At 45.4% G+C, this 25,619-nt stretch overlaps 1 protein-coding gene across 5 annotated transcripts in view; it reads right to left on the bottom strand.

The window, feature by feature from the left end:
• Positions 1–25,619, bottom strand: part of lcp1 (lymphocyte cytosolic protein 1 (L-plastin)) — a 139,543-nt gene that overhangs the window by 20,623 nt on the left and 93,301 nt on the right. For 4 of the 5 annotated variants that reach the window (XM_086006484.1, XM_086006486.1, XM_086006483.1 and 1 more), the window contains 7 exons: positions 21,438–21,564; positions 19,313–19,448; positions 13,950–14,031; positions 13,626–13,791; positions 11,527–11,669; positions 6,038–6,133; positions 796–991 (listed from right to left, as the gene is read on the bottom strand). In XM_086006484.1, coding sequence (XP_085862610.1) covers positions 796–991; positions 6,038–6,133; positions 11,527–11,669; positions 13,626–13,791; positions 13,950–14,031; positions 19,313–19,448; positions 21,438–21,564 — 946 coding nt within the window. Of the gene's footprint in view, positions 1–795; positions 992–6,037; positions 6,134–6,383; positions 6,411–11,526; positions 11,670–13,625; positions 13,792–13,949; positions 14,032–19,312; positions 19,449–21,437; positions 21,565–25,619 lie in introns of all 5 variants that reach the window. The other variant, XM_086006487.1, reaches the window with a different exon arrangement.

Below are 25,619 nucleotides of genomic sequence, written 5' to 3'. Positions count from 1 at the left end.
CAGAGAATACAACCCTAGTTTGTGTAATCTCTCCTCGTAATTTAACCCTTGGAGTCCTGGTAAATCTATGCTGCACTCCCATCAAGGTCAATATATCCTTCCTCAGGTGTGGTGCCCAGAACTGCTCACAGTACTCCAGGTGTGGCCTAACCAGGGCTTTGTATAGCTGCAGCATAACTTCTACCCCCTTGTATTCTAGTCCTCTAGATATAAAGACAAGCATCCCATTTGCCTTTTTGATTATTTTCTGTACCTGACCATGACATTTTAATGATCTATGTACATGGACCCCAAAGTCTCTTTGGACCTCCACTAGCTTTTCACCATTTAGAAAGTACCCTGTACTATCCTTTTTTGGTCCAAAGTGGATGACCTCACATTTGCCTGCATTAAAACTGATTTGCCATAGTTTTGCCCATTCGCTTAATCTATTAATATCTCTTTATAATTGTTATGCTTCCATCTACACGGCTTACAATGCCACTTATCTTTGTCATTGGCAAACTTGGATATGTGGCTCTCTATCCCATCATCCAAGTCGTTAATAAATACAGGAGCACAGGTCTGCGACCGGAATACAGCATGTAGCGCCGATTCTACGACCTGTGAACCCTTTAACTTAGGTTCACTGCTGGGAACGCAGAATCGGTAAGTTTGTCCTACAACAAGCGGCTAACTAGTAGCAGTGGAGGAGCAGGCAGCTATCCATGGGATCTCAGACTGAACTAATCATACCATTCGCAGGCAGAGGGATTTTACACGGTCAGAAGCATTTTAATTTTCTCAGAAGCTTACCCTCCAGGAGACTCCAGTCTATGTCCTGGTTCTCGGGCTTCTGAAGGGCTGGATATTTGTTGAACAGATTCGCAACAAATGCCAAGTTTAGCTTGGGGTTTCCTCGGACGACATCTGTTGCTGTGACAAACTGTCTGCAGCCAAGCCTCTCGGCCTGCTGAAGCATAGACTCTGCTCGTTTCAGGTCATCATTTTCCTGTACAAGTGATTAAAGTATTTGTGGTTTACCATCCAACTTGGTTAAAAAAAAAGCCAGGCCAAAATCCTTTAAACATATTGGGCTGGATTTTGCTACGGGGGCGGGTTGGGGTCGTGTTCCCCACATTTCATGTTTCCCACACGAATCCTGAACGATGTGGGAAATTGATGCAATTTTGATTTTATAGCCCAATTGATTCCCCACGTGTGGGAACCCCTAGCCAGTGAGCTTTTCAGGTGGGAAGCTCGCCTCCGATAACATCATCACTGCTGCTTCATTTAAGGGCTTCCACAAGCCTTGCTCACTTCAGCAGACTGCCAAGCTTCTGGCCCTGGCAGCTGCTGCTACCATCATCAATCATGGCGACACATCGGAGTAAGGCATCCCCCAGATTTGACGAGGCAGCCCTCCAGGCATTGGTGGAGGGAGCGACAGAGAGCAGGGAGGTGCTCTTCCCCTCCTCGGGGAGGAAGAAGCCACCCCAGCAAACCAAGGCTGTGTGGCTGAGGGTGGCAGAGCAGGTGAACGCCAGCTCGAATACCAGCAGAACATGGATCCAGTGTCGGAAACGCTTCCATGACCTTCTGCGCACTGGAAAAGTGAGTATGATGTTCCCATCACTCTTAATCTGATCCCCATTGCCTTTCCTCACCAGCTCTCAGCTTTACCAATCTCTTCCTCCACATCCCACTTGACACTGACATCCATGCACCCTTTCCCACTCCCTCTCTCTCTATGGTCACATTCACCTAACTAATGGACTATGCAGCCCTCACACTCCCTATCACTGTCATGCTATGAAAACAACTTACATCACATAGGGAGGGCCCTTGGTCTTGCCATCTCACTCCATCTTTCTCTCCTTCTAAGCATCTATGCCATCGATTCTCTACACTCACTCCTTCATTCTCGCTCAAACTCCACTTGTCTCCCCCATTGCAGGAAAAGAGAGCTCACAACCGAAAAGAGCGAGCCAGGACAGGGGGAGGGGCAGCCTCCTTAGCCCAGCTGACCCCATGGGAGGAGGCGATCCTGGAGATCGTCGGCATCCAGGACGACACACAAGTGGGGGATGGAGAGACCGGTGCAGCAGAACAAGCTGGTGACAGAAGAGCTTTCCAACTCTCTCAATTGCATTGCATGACTCGTTGATAATGACTTGGAAGCTCTAGCAGATGGACCTCTGATCATCTGCAATAAGCACTGTGCAGGTAACCCTGGCCTCTCATCTCTGACACTTTCCTTTACTCCCCCACAGGACCATCGCAAGCTCCCGTCTCCAGGACGCAGGAGGAGGTTCAGCCTCAGCATCCAGACTCCTCAGAGGAAGCTGCAACCTCTGAGGGCGCAGCGTCAGCAGAAGGCAACGCACCCAGCACCAGCGCAGACACTCACACCTCGGTGGGACCTTCGGGACATAGAGTAGTGTTGTCACCTGGTGTGTCACAGCTCACAAGTGAGCCTCAGCAGATGGTGGAGACAGGGACAGCAGTGGAGAGTCCTAGTCGGAGGGCGCAGCACTCTCCCAGCTCGGCTCAGCTGCATGTCAACCCTCTGCCTCTGGGTCCATCCACAGTATCAGCGGTGATGGCACTCCAGGAAAATATGCAGGAGTCTCTGGCAGGTTTTGTCTCCAGGGTTGCTGCGAGTGTGGAGCGAATGGAGGAGTCCGTCGCTAACATGAGCAGAGCCTTTGTGGAGTCATTGGCGCATCAACGCATTACCACGGAAAGGATGGCAACCTCCGTGGAAAGGCTGGCTACGGCCATGGAGGAGATAAGTCGCGCGAGTGTTGAAAACATGGTGAGTGTTCAGACTAGACTGACATCTCTGGAGGAGTGATGGGCAGCTATTGAACAGAGAAACCAGACCTTCATGGCAGTCCCTCTGAGAAGGACTGCCAGTCCCGACACGGGTCCCCATGGCTCCCCTGATGTGCAGCAAGGTGCTCTCTCGCCACTTGCAAGCGCTGAGGGGGACCTGATCCATGAGAGGGATGATGGTGGCAGAGAACAAGGAGGTGGGGGCTCCTCTCCAAGCGCTCAAACTTCCATGCCACTGACAAGTCCTCGGTCAGAGCCCCACCTGAGTCAGCACCCAAGTGAGATCGGCGTCTCAACCCCTGCACAGCCGCAGGAGCAGCAGACTGTTGCGCAGCCCTTACAGGCTCGCAACCCCAGAGGATGCCCGCCAAAGGTGTCCAGACAGGAGCAGCAAGGAAGTGAGCAAGGGGCCTCCACATCTGCTGATGCCACTGGGGAACCACTACGTAGGAGCACGCGTAAGAGAAAGAAACTGCACAAATAGTCACAAGGGTAGTCACTTGGGTGGAATTTAATGTGTTATGGTTGAAAGCCATCAGAATAATGTTAATAAATCATCTGTTGGCTACTGCTGTAGTTGTGGCGTGTGTCATTTCGCGAATGGGACTTTCACTTTGAGGTCAGTATGGTGGTCACATCGCTAGAAGTCAGCTGGTTCCTGGCTATTGTCAGTGCTCAGGTAAAAGGATGCGAGGCAATAGTCCCTCATGGGCGAGGCTCAGCAAATCTGCCCAATATGAGCGCGTTCCTTGCATGCCGGCCACCAATGTTCTTGCGCACTGCTGCCGCTGGTTGATGAGCCTCTGCAAGATATTCGTCTTCGCTCTCCTCCTCCCCCTCCTCCTCCTCCTCTGAGGAGGATATGTCAGGAGCCACTTGGTCCTCGGCCATCTGCAAGCCACGACGCTGTGCCATGTTGTGAAGCACACAGCAAACCACGACGATTCTGGAGACCCTGGCTGCTGAGTATTGCAGGGCTCCACCTGATCTATCCAGGCATCTGAAGCGCATCTTCAGCAGACCAATGGTCTGCTCGATCATGGCTCTGGTGGAAAGGTGGCTGGAGTTGTAGTTCTCCTCAGCTGCGTTGGATGGGCTCCTCAGCGGCGTCAATAGCCACGTCCTCAAGGGATAGCCCTTGTCTCCAAGTAGCCATCCGTTAAGTTGGTGTGGCGGACTGAATAGCGGAGGCACAGTAGACTGGCGCAGTATGAAGGAGTCATGGCAACTGCCAGGGTACTTGGCACAAACATGCAAAATTTCCTTCTTGTGGTCACACACCAGCTGAACGTTGAGGGAGTGGAAGCCCTTGCGGTTGACAAAAATACCAGGATTGCGATGGGGAGCCTTAAGGGCCACATGTGTGCAATCAACGATGCCCTGCACCCTTGGAAAGCCTGCAAGATTAGCAAATCCAACCGCTCTCGCCATGACACTTGCTCGATCCTTGGTGAAATGGATGTGATTGTGCGCGATGGCAAAGAGGGCATCGGTTACCCGCTTGATGCAGGTGTGTGCGGCCGCCTGGGAGATGCTGCTGATGTCTGCTGCTGATCCCTGAAATGAGCCTGAGGCAAAAAAGTTGAGTGCGTTGGTGACTTTGACGGCCACTGATAAGGGGTGTCCAGCTGCTCCTCTGGGCTCCAGGTCTTGCTGCAGCATTGCGCAGATGTCAGCCACTATCTCTCGCGAAAGTCAGAGCCGCCTTTGGCACTGCTGCTCAGACATGTTGAGGTAGCTGACCCTGCGTCTGTAGACCCTGTTTGGGGGGTATCTCCTGCGCCGACGGCCTTCCATGCGCTGGCCCCTTCTGGCCTGTGCATCCTCAGGTGGGGCAGCAGCAGCTTGGCGCAACTGTTGTTGCTGCTGCTGTTGGGCGGCCTCATGTAATATCCAGAAGGGCAGGACAAAAATGGCTCCCATGCTTCTGGTAGATGCCTCAGTTGAGGAAGCGCTCAGTGAAGGTGGCGAGAGGGGTTTCCCAGGAGGTCACACTGGAGATGGTTGTCAGGCTGCAAACTTCCAGAGCTGTGGGTATGCCTTCTGAAAGATCCCCCAGACCTGAGAGAGCAAAGTTATGCCACCTGCAATTAAAGCCTGTTCAAATCTGCCATTTAATGGTTGAGCTGCAGCTGCTACTCCGCAAGCCAGTTGTGCTCCCGCCAGGTTTCAGATGTGTGTTTCCCACCAGGCGTGTTTCACGTGGGAAAACGAGTAAACTTGCAAGTGGTTAGGAAAATGGGATTATAGAGCCAATTGAAGGCTTGTTAAGGGCCTATCCCGCCTCCTGGAGGCGGGACGGAGTCGGGACCAGCAGACACGAATTTAGGAAAATTGCGTGGAGGCGGGATGGAGGCGGGTTTGGGCCCGCACGCCAGTTTTGCGATTTTTATCCCCCACACGCCTCCAATCCCGCCTCCCCGGCCCTAGCAAAATCCAGCCCATTGTCTCGTACACTCAAAATAACCCGAATCTATGTCATTTCGCCCCGCCCCCATTAACTGTCCTGAATTATAAAGCATGGTGGTGCTACTTTAAACACAGCGGAGTTGAATTTCTGTGAGGATTCTCCTGATTGTCCGCCATCACTTTGTCATTTCTGTGAGGTTTCCACAGATCTTCCACAAAAGGTCAGGAGAACAGTTCACCCCCACATCCAACCGCGGAAATTCAACTCCCATCTGTGCTATTTTGATGCAGCTGTTAATACATTAAATGTTAAAAAATAAAAATAAGAACTTCTAATCAAACCTGTTAACCAGTGTGTTACGCAGAAGAATTAACCTGTTAACTACTGTGTTACGAGAAATTAACCCGTTAACTAACACGTTGCACAGGGAAATTAAACCCATTAACCAATGTGTTACACAGGGGAAGTTAAACCCATTAGCCAGTGTGTTGCATAAGGGAAGTTAAACTCGTTAATCAATGCATCACATGGAGCAATTAAATTCCCATTAATCATTAAGAAATTAACCCATTAACTAATGCATTGCACAGGAATTAAACGCATTAACCAGTGTGTTACACAGAGGAAGTGAAACCTGTTATTCAGTGTGTTACACAGAGGAATTAAATTCCTGTTAACCTTTAAGTGTTCCTCTTTTAATTGGTCGGAACCAATCCTTGATCAAACTAAATGTTATTTTTCACTGTTTGAGAAGTGTAACATGAAAAGATGCATTGTACAAACAGGAAAACTGCAAGTTTTAGTACTTACATTAATACCAGACATATCAACCGGAATCAGAGCTTGTCCCTCTTCATCGCCTTTTGGTGCGATTTGATTGAGAAGGTGGAAGTAAGCTTTTGAATCCTGTGGAATTAGTGGGAAGACATAGAAACTGGCACATTCATCACAAAAGACAGGTACAGCACACTGAAAGGATGCTGCTATAATTACATACTTCTCACTGATTCTGAAAGGAAGACTAAATCCTGCACGCAAGATATAAGATAAATGGGAATAACCAAAAGCTAATTCAGTTGATCAAATACATTATCTCTAGACACATTAAACCCACCTTAAATCCAATACTGTACATTAAAAAAGTTTGAACAGATACCTTCATCAGGTTACAGAAGTCAGTCAGCTTTTGGGTTCACCCACATGACAACAGTCCAGAAAGACGAGACATCCAAGGGGCAGCATTAAGAGTTCAAACAAACAAAGAGTAGAGGAAAGTAAAAACTGGAGAGGATTTAGCATTCAAGGGAGACACGGAGGATAAAACATTCATAGGACCATTACTGCTAGCTGCAACACAACAGTAAAGACACGGTGAATATGCTTCCAGTCATGTTGCAATTGCCTCCTCTAATAGATGATATTTGGAAATGCACAGAAGTTGTACTTTAATGAAGCTTCACAGGGTATGGTGGTGTAGTGATTATGTTACTGGACTAATAATCCAGAGAACATGAGTTCACTCCCACCATTTGGCAGTTTGGGAATTTGAAATCAGTTTTAAAAATCTGGAAATCAAAAGTTGGTATCAGTAAAAGTGACCATGAAGCTGTCCGATTGTTATAAAAACCCAACTGGTTCACGAATCCTTTAGGGAATGAAACCTGCCATTCTTACCCAGTCTGGCCTATATGTGACTCCAGTCTCACCCTAATGTGGTTGACTCTTAACTGCCCTGTGAAGTGGTCTAGCTAACCACTCTGTTGTATCAAACTGCTATCAGTGGTTCAAGAAGGCAGCCCAACACCACCTTCTCAGGGCAACTAGGGATGGGCAATAAATGCTGGCCTTGCCAGCGACACCCATATCTTGAGAATGAATAGGAAAAAAAGCTTTAACTTTGTTTCATTTATGGCAATAAAAGTCTTTAACAGTCCTTCTTTTCTTTGTAAGACTCTCCTTTTATATTATTTTCATTTTTCTCCCAGCACCTGTTTTAATTGTATGTGTAAAAAAAATCAATGGATTGGTCTAGGATAAGCTTGTCTTGGTTGTAGCAGTCTCCCCTCTTAAGTTGTGAATGGCTCGGAGTTCAAACCCCACTCTGGGCCTCAGCAGGTACTACCAGGCTGACATTTCAGAATTGAGGGAACGCTGCACCGTAGGAGGTGCTGTCTTTCAGAAGAGGCATTAAACAGAGTTCAGGTGGTTGCAAGAGATCCCATGGCACCATTTGAAGAGCAGCAGGGAGGTCTCCCGGTAGTCTGGCCAACAGTCCTCACTCAACCAAAACCACCAAAAACAGATTAACTGGCCATTTATCTTGGTGGCTGTTTGTGGGATCTTGCTGTGCACAAGATGGCTGCATTTTCCCATGAAACTAATTCATTTTCTGAGAAGAGCTTTGGGACACCCCACAGACATTAAAGTCACTGCATGAATGCAAGACCTTTCCTCTTTTTTTCATATACGTGTTATCAATTAAACAATGGGGGGGAAATTCAGTGGGGCCGCAAATGGGGCGCCAAGCTCGCCTGGGCGCCGGAATTAGCGCAGCGATCGGAGCAGTTGCGACCGCCGGAAATTCAGCTTGAACGCCCCAAGAGGGACACGGGGCGAGGCTCGAGGCGCTCCGCATCCCTCTTAGGGCGCTGAAACTGAATATCGCAGTGCAACGTGCCGCAGCGCCACACGCTGCGGCACGGCGCGCTGTGGTACTGCAGGCCTTCCTCCCATTCTTAAGGGGGTGGGGCCTGCACCAGCACGATTGGAGATCACGAGCGTCGGCAAAAGAGCCCGGCACCGATGAGAAGTGCCGGGCTCTCGGAAAACAGTCGGCACTGCCGCGGGGGGAGATCAGGAGGCCGGGGACGGAGGTGCTGGCAGGCGGTCGCCGAAAAAAACGGCCACCCTGCACCTCCACCTTAATTTGCGCCACTGCCGCCACAGGAAGGCCCCGTGAACCGGGCGCGATTTGCAAACGGCGCTACAGAGGCGGGCGCTACCGAATATCGAGATCGGGGTGGTAGCGGGGCGCTGTGCACACCAATGACGTCATCGGTGGTGGCGCAGCGCAACAGGCTAACGCCGCCATTAGCGCCCCAGCTAAATATCGCGGGAGGCGTGGCCAGTGGCGCTAAAGCCACTGAGTGCCCTCTTTAGGCGCTAACTGGTGGCGCAGCCCACCGAATTTCTAGGCCAATAAGAATAAATATTACTGATTGAGTGAATAAAACTCAACATATAAATGGTAAATTTCTCTTTTTCTTTGGATATTTCTATCAAGGGGTAGATCTAACCATGGAGAACTAGAGACTCATTAGACCCACTGTGCCAAGGACTGGGATACCCAGGCTTGAGTCCCAGTTTCTGGTGCCCCTTTGGATGTTGAGCTCCAGTGTAAACCAGAATGTTAGGAACTGCACTGGGCAGAGGAGAAGGACCTTACCTAGTCCCCTGGTATCTGAACCAGGAATGGTATAACACCACCAGCCAGACTGACTAGTCCCCTGGTCAAAGATGCCAAGGGTGTCGGAGACCCAGATGTTACATGTTCCTGAAAATATTCTCCCTATTTTGATAATACATTCAAATTCTGCTTTGTTGTTGTTGCTGTATGTAATAAACCATTGAATTTGTGTCCAGCATGCAGGCAAGTGCAGATGTTTTGCTACCTATCAAAACAGGTGTATGCAACAGTACAAGAAAAACCAAGGCTGAGTAAATGCCATTCAGCCCATGAAAGCTCAATGCTCTGGTAGCAATTCTCCCACCTTAGCATCCAACTGCTTTTTGTACATCCATTACCCTGTGCTAGCAGTTTATTCCAAACATTCATTTAATGAAGAAGTTATTCTTAATATCTGTTTTAAAAGGACTTTTCACTAATTAAAATTTCTGTCTGTGCATGTACAACGGTCACGAGTAAATTTTACGATGTTACCACTCATGGAGCAGAGCTTCGCTCAACTCGGGGGCCTGATTGGATAATCGGGCGTGGAGGCCAACTCGTAATTTACCCGATGATTAAAATTGAGAAGGATTTGGAGGGCTGTGAATCAGGGGTGCTCATCTCCATGCCCAATTAAGTGATCGCTCTCCTGTTGAACAAGGCTCCACACCAGGAGCTCTAACACATAGCATTTACCCCATGGTGCTACATTCAGGCAATCATTTTAATATTAGCACTAGGTTGGTCAATTGCACATACACCTTGAACAATTTCATACAACATTTAGGGGGAACAATTTAGGGAACTGCAGGCAGTAGGATTTACAGTGATCGAACTTACTTGAGTTTCTTCTATTGATGACAAATTTTTTTAAACATAGGAAAGACGTTACTTTTACAGACATTGGGCAGGATTTTCATTGGGCCGTGGAGGCGGGATTGGAGGCGTGCAGGGGGTTAAAATCCTGAAATCGGGGGGCACGAACCCATCCCGCCCCCAACCCGCCTCCATGCCAGTTTCAAAGGAGGCGGGTACCCGACCCGCACAGGGACCCGCCTCCCCGAGGCAGGAAGGGGATTAGTGCCAATTAACTACCTGTTAACAGGTAGTTAACAGGCAGTTTTTAGTCTAATCCCTATTTTCATTCTTGAAGTGTGGGATTCCCGACAGCTCCAAACCACGCCAAATTAGTGAGGCGGGCCGTCGGGCTGAAGGGCTTGGAGGGGGTCGAGATGTCCGGTGTTCAGGTGAGTGATGGGTGCATGAGTGAAGAGGTAAGTGTGTTTGGTGTGTGTAAAGTGTTTAAAGAAGTTCAACTTACCTTTACAGCCTTCCTTCCTTCAGGCCTCGGGAGACCCTCATCTCACCGGCACAGAAAGCAAAATGGCCGCGATCTGTCAAAAATTGCAGCATTCAGCTTTCTGTTCCGGAGAGATCTCTAAATCATCCTGAGAGGAAGGAATTAACTTAGAGTACAGATTGTTAGTATTTGACAGCTTCAAACAGCTGTCAAACACTGATATTTCATCTGTCAAAAGGTCTTGACAGATGAAATATCAATCTGTGACATCACCTGTTGCCGGGTGGCCCTTAATTGGTCTGCTGAGCCCGCTGGGCGGGCTCAACAAGGTCAATCAAGCCAAAATCGCGTGGGTTGGCTACAACTCGATGGAGGCGGGACAAAACCCCGAAAGTTGTAGTCCTGCCTCCTACCCGCCTCCTCAATGAAAATCCAGCCCATTGACTACTTCAGAAAAGTCCCCTCATGAATTGGCACTGATGCAGTGCTCCGATTCACCAATGTAGTGCACCACAGAATGGGAGGCGGCGGCGGCGGGGGGGTGGGGGGGGTGGTAACCCCTCTTCCATAAGCCCTCCTTTCCCATAGGAATACAGACCTCAGCTGAGCCATTTCAGGAGGTTGTGACAGGTCATCTTGAGTGGAGAATGTTAAATGCCACATGTAAACCAACATCACAAACAGATTATCTGGTCATCCCTCTCATTGATGTTTGTGGGACTTTGCTATGTGCAAACTGACTATCATGTTTGCCTACATTACAAAGTGGCTGTAGATTGGCTGTAGATGCTTTGGAACGTCTTGAGAATGTGAAAGCTGCTTTTCCAAAGGATTTAGGAGAAAATAATTTATAAAAGCAGGGAGCAATTGAACAATTTCTTTTAAGAAGTGCTAAATTACCATTACAAAGGTTCAGGAGGCAAATTTTCAAATTTCAAAACACTGGCAGCTCTGTTCAGAAGGTCTGGTATAGCATGGGCTAAGTGCAGACTGAAAACTATCCCCCTACTCTTCCCAACAACGTGGCTTAATACTAACGAATGGATAAGCAAAATATTCCTATGGTAATTGTGCTACACCGGCCATCCTGAGGGCCACTATGAGTACGTGTGAATTCCCTACCGAACACCATCATGGGACCACCACCACCACAAGGACTGCAGCAGTTCAAGATGAAGATCCATGATCATCTCCTCAGGGCAACTTGGAATACCAATAAATGCAGCCTTGCCAGCGTCACCCAGAACCCGAGAACAAATTTAAAAAAAGTGTGGGAAGTTCAGGGTTGTGGACTCGTATCCATTAAGAACTGAATGGAGAGTTCGCAAACACTTCCTTACACTAAGAAGGTACTTGAACCGCAGCCTTGTAAAATCATACAAAGCACAATTCCATGAAAGAACACAAGCTGCCACCAGCCTCGATAAAAATTATGTGTGGATCATATTACAGTTAATTTAAAACAGGACAGACCATAAAATCCGTATTCCATCAGCTTCTCTCATCAATTAAAACACTAAAGAAGTTTTCTTCTGAACTCGTCATTTGTACCTTGATATCAGTGCTGAAGTTGTTAACTTTTTGGCAGCCGGCACCTTCCAGATGGTAGTTAGCCCATCGTAGCAGAAGCTCCTCGGGGGATAGTTTCATCAGGTCCTCCAGATTTTCACCCTCTCGGAGCAGGGCAATCAGTGCTGGAAACAAATGCCTCATAAATAACAATGGCTGCTCCCTGCTACTAACAACTTGTTAAGGATGGTCAGCATCCTGTAGTGGTGATTCGATACAGACAAAAAGTGAAAAGGGGGTAACAAATGGCACACTTCCCTAATGAATAATTATTATACTGCACTGACCGCCAGCTCCAAGAGGGGGGAGGGGCAGAAGCTAATTTGCACAGTTACATAAAAAGTACAGCATCTATGATGTATCAGAACATAAAGCTGTAATTGACAACTCTGTTTCTCCCCCAAACTCATCATTGCTGAATGACAACAGTAGCATTGTGGTTATGTTACTGGACTAGTAATCCAAAGACCTGGGTAACTGATCCAGAAACATGAGTTCAAATCTCACCATGGCAGCTGGGGAATTTAGATTCAATTAATTAAATAAATCTGGAATAAAAAAGCTAGTGTGTAACTACTGGATTGTTGTAAAAACCCATCTGGTTCACGAATGTCCTTTAGGGAAGGAAAGCTGCTGTCCTTACCCAGTCTGGCCTATATGTAACTCCAGACCCACAGCAACGTTTTTGACTCTTAACTGCCCTCTGAAATGGTCGAGCAAACCATTCAGTTGTCAACAAGGTGGCTCACCACCACCTTCGAGGACAATTAGGGCAATAAATGCTGGCTTTCCCTGCGACGCCCACATCCCGTGATTGAATGAAAAAAACTACTTTCAAGCAATCACACAACAGTGATCAATTAATAAAAAATGGGGTTGGTGAGCCCCAAAGTAGTCCCAAGTTAATGGAGATACAAAGGTCACTGATTGCCCATTTTACAGGAGGAACTGAATTTGTTAGCCAGTCTTTAATTCTTTCCATCCATTAATGCCATTGGTGATTAACCCTGTGGGGGCTTATCAGAAAATTGCAGGTGCACTGCCCAGAAGTGACATGAATAATTGAAAAACCATTTTACCTATTAAAGTGGCCGACCCACTTGAAGTCGGCCATTGGCAGGCCCCTTTAAAGATGGAGCACCGGCGTAAACAGGGCGGCAAGACATTCTCGGGCCGCTACTGCCCCGTTCACGGCCCAGGTTAAAATCGAACTCTGATTTATTGGTAATGGACATGGCCAAGTCGCCACATCCTCATGGAGCAATGCGCAGGATAAAGATGTTATACAGGTTGAGGTACTTGGCTGAGGGAATGAAGGACACATTCAGCTAGATTTTCCAACCATTGACTATGAGGGAGGAAATTTTAAAAAATGTTTTCATATTCATTCTGGAGATGGGATCACAGACCACAAAATTATAGACCTACTGGTCCACCGTCTGTTGTGGGGAAGTTACTAGAATCTGTCATTAGGGACAGATGGAGGGGGTGCAGCACAGATTCACTAGAATGATACTGGGGCTAAATAGGTTAAATGATGAAGACAGATTGCATAGACTAGGGTTGTATTCCCTTGGATATAGTAAATTAAAGGGTGATCTAATTGAGGTGTTTAAGATGTTTAAAGGATTTGATAGGGTAGACAGAGAAAAACTATTCCCTCTGGTGGGAGTCCAGAGCAAGGGGGCACAACCTTAAAATTAGAGCCAGGCCATTCAGGGGTAAAGTCAGGAAGCACTTCTTCCCACAAAGGGTAGTGGAAATCTGGAACACTCTCCCCCACCCCCCCCCCACCCCGCAAAAGCCAGAGGCTAGATCAATTGAAAAGTTCAAAACTGAGATTGATAGATTTTTGTTAGACAAGGGTATTGGATATGGAACCAAGGCGGGTAAATGGAGTTAAGATACAGATTAGCCATGATCTAACTGAATGGCGGAACAGACTTGAGGGGCTAAATGACCTACTCCTGTTTCTCCAAAAGAGCAATCCTTAGCCTTTATGTCTTGAGCCTTAATCGATCCTGAAACCTAAAATCGCAGGGTGTCTAGACAGCTGCCCATTAAGAGACACGAGCACCTACCTTCATTTCTGCTCAGTTCAATGTCTGCGAACAGGCCAATTTTGATAACCTGCCACAAAAGGCCCAACACCAGATAAGGCTTCCCTTCTTTTAGATCCTCAGCCCCGATATTAACAACGTGGCAACCAATTGCTGAGGCAGAATTCAAAGCCAGATTCAAATTTTCCTGTAAAAATATGGAAGGTTGGACATCTGAATATGTAATATTTAGGACAAAGCAAAGTCATTGGGGCGGATATCAGTGTATTTGGTGACAGTGACAAGCACACCAACTCGGTGTTAAAATGGTGTGTATATTTTCATTAATTCAGGCTATGCAAGTACCTGTATAGTGAAAGGGGTGAGCTTCTTTTTGTTGATTGTCCTCTCATCGATGGTGTCGGGCACCGACAGATTGATCATTTTACTAGATTAAAGTTAAATAGGAATGTACAAAATTAATAATTTCCATGATATAAAGACCCAGTAACCTGCAAACCAAAAAAATATGAAATGAACAAACCCCACAACAGATTACCTTTTTAGAGGCAGCTAAGAACAAGGAACAATTTTTTTTTTAAATCAGACATTGAACAGGATGCAGATTAGCTTTATCTTATTCATTCTTCCCTTTTAGATCCCACTGCATTGTGAAGAATTCTCCAGTTATGACGGCGGACATGTGATTTGCTCCTAGGTCTCTATCAGAATCACTCGGATACGGTTCCCTGTTTCTGGATCTAGGAGTATTGATATCTCTATCTGTCATGTTTATCATTGAAATTCTTTCATTTTTCACGAGGACCTTTAACGTTAATCATCAGAAACCTGGCCAATCCCATTTACCTCTGACAATGCCGGTTTCACATTTAATTAGTATGTTTAACACCCAGCTGCAATAAAAAGGGAAGGTCTGTGATAGGGTGGAAGGCAGGAGAGATTAAGAGACCTTCCCTTTTGTTCTTTCCTCCCCTCCCCCCTTTCCCTGCCCCTACACTTGCTTAAAAGCCTGTTCCATCTCCAGCTTTTTCCAGTTCTGACGAAGGGTCATCGACCTGAAACGTTAACTCTTTCTCTCTCCACAGATGCTACCTGGCCTGCTGAGTATTTCCAGAATTTTCTGTTTTTATTTCAGATTTCCAGCATCTGCAGTATTTTGCTTTTGTATTAATAATATGCAAAGTAAGTGGCAGAAGGAGAGATATGGATCATGAAGCCGTCTATGGTAAGCTGCTTGTAGTTGAAATGTCCCATTGCCATCAGCCCCTGACGCAAATATAAGGCAACAGTTGAAATAAATGGCAGGCCTCCAGTTCCCTAAAGACAGGCGACTCCCTTGAAATGGAGAAGCAGGTCACAGGTAAGAAATATGTACACTCACTGTCATTCATATTCTGTGCTTGAAGTGGCATGAATGAGTTGGCATTCCCTTTATATTTGATTTGGTGCAATGTGGCATGAATGGTAGATTATCTTGGAATTAGAAAATGTTTCTCTGACTTAACTGTGCAGATAAAAGGACTACATCCATGTATTGTCCTTTATCAGAACTATTTGTTAAACCTAAACATTTTGCTTGTTTTATGCCAAACTGGCTTACAATATCAGAGCCAGAAGTAGGGTAGACCTGAGAAAAAACCCTGCTGCTTTGGGAAGCCCACTAAGTTCATTTTATCGACTGTCCAATCCTTTTAGGTGTAGCCAACCCTAAGGTGGGGGAGTGTGGGTCCACAGTCCCATGAGGTATCTGCGTGTCTACATATTCTGAGCATAGGACATCTGTGCCAAGTATTATGGGAAAGTGGCGTTGAGGCCAAGATCAGATCAGCCATGATCTATTGAATGGCGCGGCAGGCTCGAGGGGCCGAAAGGCCTACTCCTGCTCCTATTCCTTATATCCTGATGTTCTTAGCATGGCAGGCATGTCCAACCAATAAGGATGCACTGCGTTGACCCAGTGACATCAACCTAAAATCAAACAAATGTGCCCCCCACGTATCCCACGGATAGCAGGCATAGCAAGGACCCATACAGGTACCCATAGCAACACCTTATATTTGGAGGAAGTGGGTGGAGAAGTTGGTCAATGTAAGAACAAGTTCAGCCAAGTGGAGTAGGGTGGTGGTGGATGGGGACTGATTGGGACTCCATTCAAGGAAGAAGAGGAGGGCCCGCAGGCCATCCTGATGGGGGATGGAGGTGTAGAGGGACTGGACATCCATGGTGAAAAAGAGACGGTTAGGGCCAGGAAACTGGAAACTGTTACAGTGGCGGAGGGCTTGGAGGAGTCACGGATGTAGGCCGGAAGAGACTAAACAAGGAGAGAAAAAAGAGTCGAGATAAGAAGAAATAAGTTTTGTTCTGCAAGAACAGGCTAAAACGATGGGTCTACCAGGGAAGTCCTGTTTGTGGATCTTGGGAAGGAGGTAGAAGCGGGCTGTGCGGGATTATGTGGTTGGCAGTTGAATGACCAGATAATCTGTTTTAGTGCTATTCATTGAGGAACGGATGCTGGCCAGTACACTGGGCGAACACCCAGCTCTTTTTCATGGGATCTTTTACATCCACCTGAGCAAGCAGATGGTTTAACGTTTCATCCAAACAGAACTTTCAACAGTACAGCACTCCCTCAGTGAAGCACTGAAGTGTCAGTTCAAATCCTGGAGTGGGGCTTTCAATTTTCTAATTTTGTGGCATGTGAGGGATTTTTTCACAAACTAAAGATTAATACTCTTTGGAACAACATTACTGGAATTACAGAAGCATATAATATACCTAACTTTCTCTGATGTCACACTTTGAGTGGGTTATTAGACCATGCCCACGTGATGTTTATAATATAAAGGAAGATGGTAGAAAGGAAGATAGTTGTAGTCATTGGAGGCCAATCACCTCAGCCCCAGAAGATCACAAAGGTGTTTCTCAGGGCAGCGTCCTAGGCCCAACTATCTTCAGCTGCTTCATCAATGGCCTTCCCTCCATCATAAGGTCAGAAGTGGGGATGTTCGCTGATGATTGTGGTCTTCAGCTTCATTTGCAATTCTTCAGATAATGAAGCAGTCCTTGCCCGCATGCAGCTAGACCTGGACAACATCCAGTGACATTCGTGCCAAACAAGTGTCAGGCAATGACAATCTCCAACAAGAGAGCGCCTAACCACCTCCCTTTGACATTTAATGACATTACAATCGCCGTGTCCCCCACTCCCCGGGGAGTCACCACTGACTAGAGACTCAACTGGAACAGCCACATAAATACCATGGCTACTAGAGCAGGTCAGAGGCTGGGTATTCTTCCACAAGTGGCTCACCTCCTTGCTCTCTATAGCCACTCTACCACCTACAAGGCACAAGTCAGGAGTGTGATGGAATACTCTCCAATTGCCTGGATGGGTGCAGACCCAACAACACTCAAGAAACTCAACACTATCCAGGACAAAGCAGTCCACTTGATCAGCACCCCATCCACTAGCTTGAACATCTACTCTCTCCACCCTCAGCAGAGGTTCAAGAAGAAGGCTCACCACCACCTTCTCAAGGGAAACTAGGGATGGGCAATGAATTCCGGCCTTGCCAGTGACAGCCATATCCGAAAATGAATAAAAATATATATATGGCAATGTGAACATAGAATTTAAACAGCAAATTGCCATATCTGAATGGTGTAATTAGTGGATAGTAGATAGAAAGGATGCTCAAAGATGTATCCAAGACTCATTTACATTAAACTGAATTTTAAAATAAGGGGAGGTGAAATGGGCTTATATGTGATATGGAGATGATTTTGGAATGTAAAGTGTGGGTAGCACAGAATTGTGATGGAAGTTCAATTACCCCCCCAACTCCCAATCTTAGTCATATTACCTTGGGCAAGTTCCTGGCCTCCACTTGCTGCATTCCCATGAGGAGGAGGTAATATTGGGGCAAGAGTTGCTGCCAGTTTATTGCCTAGTTGGCTGAGGAGCTGCATTGGAAGACACCTGGGAGCGGGTATCACAACTGCACAACCAGTTATGAGGCGGGGGGAGGGGAAGAGGAACACTCTTTAAAAGAACGTGTGAGAGAGATCTGGGAATATATAAGGAGGGATAATTAAAGAGAGAAACAGCCGTTGACAAGCTAGAGGTCCCTGAAGACCAGGTGAAGTTGGATTTCTGCATAAGGAAGGCTGCATTAGATGATACGGGAACATAGGAACGAGTGTAGGCCATTCAGCTCTCGAGCCTGTTCTGCCATTCAATCAGATCATAGCTGATCTGTACCTCAACTCCATTTATCTGCCTTTGCTCCATATTAAAAAAAAAAAATCATTTATGAGATGTGGGCATCGCTGGCAAGGCCAGCATTTATTGTTCATCCCTAATTGCCCTTGAGAAGGTGGTGGTGGGCCGCCTTCTTGAACCGCTGCAGACCGTGTGGTGAAGGTACTCCTACAGTATTGTTAGGTAGGGAGTTCCAGGATTTTGACCCAGCGACGATGAAGGATCAGCAATATACTTCTAAGTCAGGATGGTGAGTGATTTGGAGGGGAACTCGGAGGTGGTGGTGTTTCCATGCGCCTGCTGCCCTTGTCCTTCTAGGTGGTAGAGGTCGCGGGTTTGGGAGGTGCTGCCGAAGAAGCCTTGGCGAGTTGCTGCAGTGCATCTTGTAGATGGTACACACTGCAGCTAATAAACATTCACTCCCTCCACCACCAGTGTACAAGGTGGTGGATGGGGTGCCAATCAAGCTGGCTGCTTTTCCTGGATGGTGTTGAGCTTCTTGAGTGTTGTTGGAGCTGCACTCATCCAGGCAAGTGGAGAGTAATTCCATCACACTCCTTACTTGTATCTCTTTTATCTTTTTTATTAGGCAAGGGTATCTCTTGATACCCTTGCCTAATAAAAATCTATCGATCTCAGTCTTGAAAATTTCAATGACCCAGAATACACAGCCTTTTGGGGAAGAGAATTCCAGCTTTCCACTTCCCTTTGTCCTGGCTCTAATTTTAATGTTATACCCCTTTGTTCTGGTTTCCTCCACCAGAGGAAATAGTTTCCCTGTATCTACTCTATTGAATCCTTTAATCATTTGAAACACCTCAATTCGATCATCCCATAATCTTCTAAACTCAAGGGACTACAAGCCTAGTCTATGGAACCTGTCCTCATAATTTAACCCTTTATGCCCTGGTATCATTTTGGTGATTCTACACTGTACCCTCTACAAGGCCAATATAGCCTTCCTGAGGTTTGGTGACCAAAACTTAGTGCAGTACTCCAGATGGGGTCTGATCCCCAATTCTGCAAGCAATACATCTAACATTCAAATGTCCACTGAGCAGAGTACATGCACAGATTCTTCTCACCCATTCTGAAAATCAGTGGGGAATGTTTTTATTATCTTTTATAAAAGTTTAAACTTCTGTAAAGTGTGGCCATACAATGCAGCAGTGGCACTGCCAGTGATTTGCTGCTACTGACTCTGCTGCCCCCAGTGACTGGGGCAACACAACTGACAAAGTCAGGGATGCTGTCGGTGGCAGTGCTGGAAAGCCGGTTTAGGTAAAAGTGATTTTATTGCAAACAGGCAAATCAGAGCAAGATTGCATCAGTTATATGACAAACGTCTTACATTTCCCACTCCACTTGGTGCAATAAGGGGCAGATAAACTGTTTTAGACCACAGTGACCTTGGCAGGTGTGTGTGAGGAAAAGCTGAGATACTTACCAAAGGATAATGCCATTCCCAACAGCAGCAAAAAGTTCAGTGTCACTGTTGGCATCCATAGGAAGCAGTTGCTGACAGTCTGGATCCCTCTCCAAAGCCTTGTTGATCCAATTAACAAAGGCATATCTTTCTTCCTCTACAAGCAATAAGATGAGACTTGAATGGTAATTTGTCATTTGAAAAAAGGAGAGGAGTGCAGATTACTGGAGGCTTCCAGATCTATCAATATGTTCAGTATTTTCACAAGAGTACCTCTTTTGCTTTCCCCCCCCCTCATCCCCACACATTATATACAGTACAAAGTGCAGTCTACAGTATCTTACAACACAGTAACATACCATAACTGAGGACACAAAATTCTTATTCCCATAATTGAGAGAAACAGACTTTTGAACGCTTATCACAACACACTTGCTAAACAAAAAGGCAGCAACAAAGAGATGTCAGCCAATAACAATGTATTTGCAATTGGGGTCCTTCACACTTCAGCTAATGAGCACTACTTTCATCAACCGACCTGTGGAGTGCGCAATTCTCCTGTTAAATGACTCAATGATGAGTGGGGAAATCCCAATTCACCCACAATGCCCTGCATGTGTGTAAGACACAGTGTGTGGGATACTGGTCACTACAATCTATTTGAATCATCAATTCCTGTTGTGTTTAAGGAAAAAACAGCTTCACCGCTTTAACCTGTTTTCAGAAATTTGCTAATCCTTGCTAGCAAGATCTAGTTGCACAATTTCTTGCAAAATTTACACAAATGGAAGATGTTTCCCAACTGGGAATTGTGCCACTCCTTGAATTACTGGAAAATATACAAGTTATAGAAGCTAATAACATGTACTGATTGTTTGCAATATGAACTGCACAAACTATTATATAAGCCAGTTAGCTGTAAATAAAATTACAGACAACTATACATATGAATAATATATATATTTAAATTAAATCAAAATAAGATGTATTTGAAACCTCACAGGAGTAGATTGCTGTAATGTTCATTTCACACTGAATTCACTTGAATTGGGACTATAAAGTGCGCCGTATGTTATTAATTAATATTCACCTACCAGAAATACATAAGTTTATAAAAATGATAGTGAATCAGGTTTAAAAAGTAATAACTGCAAAAGGTAAAATAATCAGTACGCAGGAGTGAATCTATTAATGTTGAAGTGGGGGTCAGATTATTTAATTTTATATGATTAATATAAGCCCCATTAATGAGACACATCAAAGTAGTAGATTTGCACAGCGCAGAAGATAAATACAGGTGAAGGAGGCCCTTTTGCCCACCTTACCTCATCCATCCAGAAAAAAAATCTACAGCTAAACCCCCCACTCCCTCCCGCACTGAGCTGTTTAAATGAATGGAAGGTTTTCACCTCCACTGCCCTGGTCCAGAAGACCATTCCAAATGTTAATCATTCTAAACATGAAGAAGTTCTTCCTGACACCTGTCCTCAATTATTCTTTTGCCAATTTGAACCTATGTTGCCTTGTTCTAGTATCCAAATACAAAAAAATTAGTCTGAAAATAAATACACATGTGTGCATACATTTCAGATATGAACAGACTCCCCAGAAGGGAGCTGAGGTCTGTGATTCTTTTACGTCATTTGCCACACTGGTCCAGCTTGTGTAATTTTTCCACATTCTCTTCAGACCAAAACCTAGTTCAATATTATGGAAACTATTTAACCTGTGGCACTAAATAGGCTGTTGTTCCTGTGCCCCAGGACCAAAGATCATGATAGTGAGATGTATTTTTCTGAGGCTACATTTAAACTATGCTACTACTACAGATGTAGTACCTGTACACCTGCATTCTGAACCCTTAAAGTAGACTAGGTGTTCATCATAGAATTACATTGAATGTACAGCACAGAAACAGGCCATTTGGCCCAACTGGTCCATGCCTGTGTTTATGCTCCACACGAGCCTCCTCCCACCCTACTTCATCTCACCCCATCAGCATATTCTTCCATTCCTTTCTCCCTATGTGTTTATGTAGCTTCCCCTTAAATGCATCTATCAAAAGCATTCAAATCCACTTTGTAGCACCAAACTAGAGCGTGGTTTAATTCGCACTACATGTGATGAACAAGTCACCCTGGAGTACCTGAGTACGAGTGCTGGGTTCCTTCACTGGATTTTTCAGTTCCAAGAACAGCGCAGATTCCCTCCTTCTTCAAGAGTTGTTTTCTGAACGTTTTAGCAACATCACTGCTCTTTAAACCATAAAAAAGCTGTGAAAATGCAAGAGATGAGTATTTATCCACCGCCATTCCTACATTTCAATGGGGGAGCTAAGAACGATCAACATCAAGGGAATTTTGGAAGTGAGGTTTATAAAAATCAGCAAGATGGGCACAGATGACAAATCTATTTTTGCATCTGAGGAGCTACTATCATGAGGTGTGTAATGAAATCTGTTTGTGTTGCCTGTATTCGTTCTTGCCTGTATTCGTTTTGCACTCATGTATATTACCCTCCCCCACACGGTGTATAGTTTCACTTCCTCTTTCCTGACTAACCTGGAAGGTTCCAGGTCTTGGCTCTGCCCCTGACTTCTCTTACATAAAGATCCCAGGATCTGTATGACTCATTCCTGCGAGCCAGTCAGTGTGTTGAGATGTTAGCTCTGATCTTAGTGATTAAAAGCCAACTTGTTAAAGTCTATAACTTCTAGTTTTGTGGTTATTGAAGGCACATCAAGGTGCCACTGCCAGTGTGGAGCCTTGTGTTTTATCCCAATGAGTGACATTTGTCAAGTGTCCACTAAAAAATATATACAGCAACAAGTAACCAAAAGAGAAGGCAGCAACTGGTTTACTGCAGCTACAAGTTATCACAATGGATTAGGGAGGTCAAGATAGAATCATCAAATGTTCTAGCACAGAAACAGGCCATTTGGCCTACCAAGTCTGTGCCTGTGTTTTTCTCCATAAGCCACCAAGTCTAATCCCACACTTCTGCTTGCTCCCATGCCCTTCAATATTCCTCTTATTCCAGCAGCCATCGAATTCACTTTTAAAAGAATTTGTGCACTCTAATGGAACAGCGGTTTCTGATAGAGAATTATACATTCTAATAAGCCTCTGTGTAAAGAATTATTTTCTAACCGCCGCTTTAGTTCCTTTTGTGATTATTTTTATTTTGTGACCTCTGGTCATCATTATCACCAACCAGTGAAAACAACCTATAGCCTTATCATAACGCCCCATAATCTTGAAGACCTCGATCAGGTCACCCCTTAACCTTCCCAGATCTAATGAAAAAAAGCCCACAAGTCTCTCCTCATAACTGTAACTTCACTCCTCTTTCAGCCATAGCAAACCACGAAGATTCAAACAGTCTGATTTCAGAAAAAAACATTTCCCTGGATAATTCTAGATTAAAATTCAGCTTATTTATCTGAGGATTCTTACTTTTACGAACGTTGCTCTTTACCTTTCTCCCCTAAACAGAAATACATTAAATAAAGAACTTGTATTAATATAGCACCTTTCACGTCATCAGGATGTCCCAAAGCACTTTACAGCCAATGAAGTACATTTGAAGTGCAGTCACTGCTGTAATGTAGGAGACGCAGCAGCCAATTTGCACACAGCAAGCTCCCACAAACAACAATGTGATAATAACCAGATAATGATGTTGATCATCTTAATCCGCAAGAGTCTATCTAAACAACTTTATTTCTCTTACATGATGAAAATTTTGTTTAAAGTTTTTACACTTTGTATTTTATTCCCAGTCTTGATCACTCAAAGGAATGCTGTCTAAATAGTTGTGGAAATCAAACCCTAGAAATGGAAAAATGTATTATCTCAAAGGTACAATAATATTTTAGCAGCAGTACCTTGTTTAAGTACCTGTTACTGACTTGTGTAACAGAATTAACCTGCACTTAAAATGAGTGGGGATTTTTCTAGGGTTACAAACGTGTATCCTATTTGGAAATACATGTGCTCCCTCTTTCAAATCCATAGCAATACTAAATTTAATTGGGGACAGCCATGTTGCAGTTTTCCCAGAATACCATTGCGGCTCAGTGCTTTTGTTCAATGAGTAAACAAGCCTGACACACAAGAATTTCCCAGGTTTGATCCTTGGTCCTGTTCTGAGTTAGCTGCTCAAAGCCTTGAGGTACTCAAATTGGTCTCAGCCCCTCTCGGTTAAGCAGGGGAAAACTGACCAGGGCAGCCATTCCTGATCTTTATCTAGTGACTCCCACGTGCATTGGATGAGAATAGGATCGGGCTCAACTGTGATCTTCCTGTTGAGGAATAGCCTGTCGGTCCAGACTCAAAATGGCCATTTGAGCAAGATTCTGGAGGGCGCCTGGTGGGAGAAACGGGCAGAGAAAGTTGACGAATAAAAAGAAGCAAGTTTTTAAAAATTCATTCACAGGATGTAGGCATCACTGACAAGGTCAGCATTTATTGCCCATGTGGCACTGAACCTCATAAGGCGATACTGGGACAAGTGACCAAAAGCTTGGTCAAAGAGATAGGTTTTAAGCAGCATCTTAGAGGACGGGAGGGAGGTAGAGAGGTAAAAAGGTTTAGGGAGGGAATTCCAGAGCTTAGGGTCTAGGAGGCTGAAGGCACAGCCGCCAATGGTGGAGCGAAGAAGTTCAAGGATGCGCAAGAGGCCAGAATTGGAGGAGCAGAGAGATCTCGGCGGGTTCTAGGGCTGGAGGAGGTTACAGAGATTGGGAGGAGTGAGGCCATGGAGGGATTTGAAAACAAGGATGAGAATTTTTAAAATTGAGGTGTTGCCGGACCAGGAGCCAATGTAGAGCACAGTAGACAATGTAGACCGCGAGCACAGAGGTGATGGGTAAATGGAACTTGGTGCAAGTTACCAAAAGGACAGCAGAGTTCTGGGTGAGCTCAAGTTTCTGGAGGGTGCAAGGTGGGAGGCAGGAGCATTGGAATAGTTGAGTCGCAAGGCAATAAAGGCATGGATGAGGGTTTCAGCAGCTGATGAGCTAAGGCAGGAACAGAGACGGGCGAAGTTATGGAGGCGGTCTTGGTGATGGAGAGGATATGGAGTCGGAAGCTCAGCTCAGGGTCCTATAGGACGCCAAGATTGCAAACGGCCTGGTTCAGCCTCAGACAGTTGCCAGAGAGAGGGATGGGGAGACAATGGCTTTGGTCTTCCTAATATTTAATTGGAGGAAATTTCTTCTCCTCCAGTACTGGTTGTCAGACAAGCAGCTTGACAAATCAGAGAGGTGGTGATGTTGTAACTTGTGTATTTATATGCAAGCCCATTTCTCTGGAATCAAACTCGTTTCAGGTTCTACGACCCTTTTACCTTATCATTACTGTTCTTTCCATATTCCCGGTCACACGTTACTCTCCCACGCTACAGAACATAGACATCTCTTCCTTGGTCAGTAATTCAATTTAAATACAGACAGAAGAACATAAGAAATAGGGGCAGGAATAGGCCATTCGGCCTTTCGTGCTTGCTCCACCATTCAATAAGATCATGGTTGATCTTCTACCTCAACTCAACCTTCCCACCCTATCCCCATACCCCTTGATTCCCTTAGTATCCAAAAATCTATCGATCTCTGCCTTGAATATACTCAACAATGGGGTAGCAAATTCCAAAGATCTACAACCCTTTGAGTGAAGAAATTTCTCCTCATCTCAGCCCTAAATGGCCGACCCCTTATTCTGAGACTGTGACCCCTGATTCTAGACTCCCCAGCCATGGGAAACATCCTCCCTGCATCTACCCTGTCAAACCCCTTAAGAATGTTGTATGTTTCAATGAGATCACCTCTCATTCTTCTGAACTCTAGAGAATATAGGCCTAGACTACTCAGTCTCTCCTCATAGGACAATCTCCCCATCCCAGGAATCAGTCTAGTGAACCTTTGTTGCACTCCCTCTAAAGCAAGTATATCCTTCCTTGGGTAAGGAGACCAAAACTGTACACAATAGTCCAGGTGTGGTCTCACCAAGGCCCTGTATAATTACAGTAAGACTTCCTTACTCTCATACTTCAATCCCGTTGTAATAAAGGCTAATATACCATTTGCTTTCCTAATTGCTTGCTGTATCTGCATGTTAAACTTTCAGTGATTCGTGTACAAGGACACCCAAGTCCCTCTGAACACCAACATTTCCCAGTCTCTCACCTTTTAAAAAATATTCTGCTTTTCTATTTTTCCTACTAAAGTGGATAACTTCACATTTCTCCATTATATTCCATCTATCACATTCTTGTCCACTCACTTAACCTGTCGATATCCCTTTGCAGGCTCTCTGCATCCTCCTCACAG

Source organism: Somniosus microcephalus, chromosome 14 (genome assembly GCF_052327205.1).
Source record: "Somniosus microcephalus isolate GS21.2 chromosome 14, FLI_Smic_1.0, whole genome shotgun sequence".
In the NCBI taxonomy this organism is placed as follows: domain Eukaryota; kingdom Metazoa; phylum Chordata; class Chondrichthyes; order Squaliformes; family Somniosidae; genus Somniosus; species Somniosus microcephalus.
Note: the sequence above shows the minus strand (reverse complement) of the source record. Positions and strands in the feature narration are given on the sequence as shown.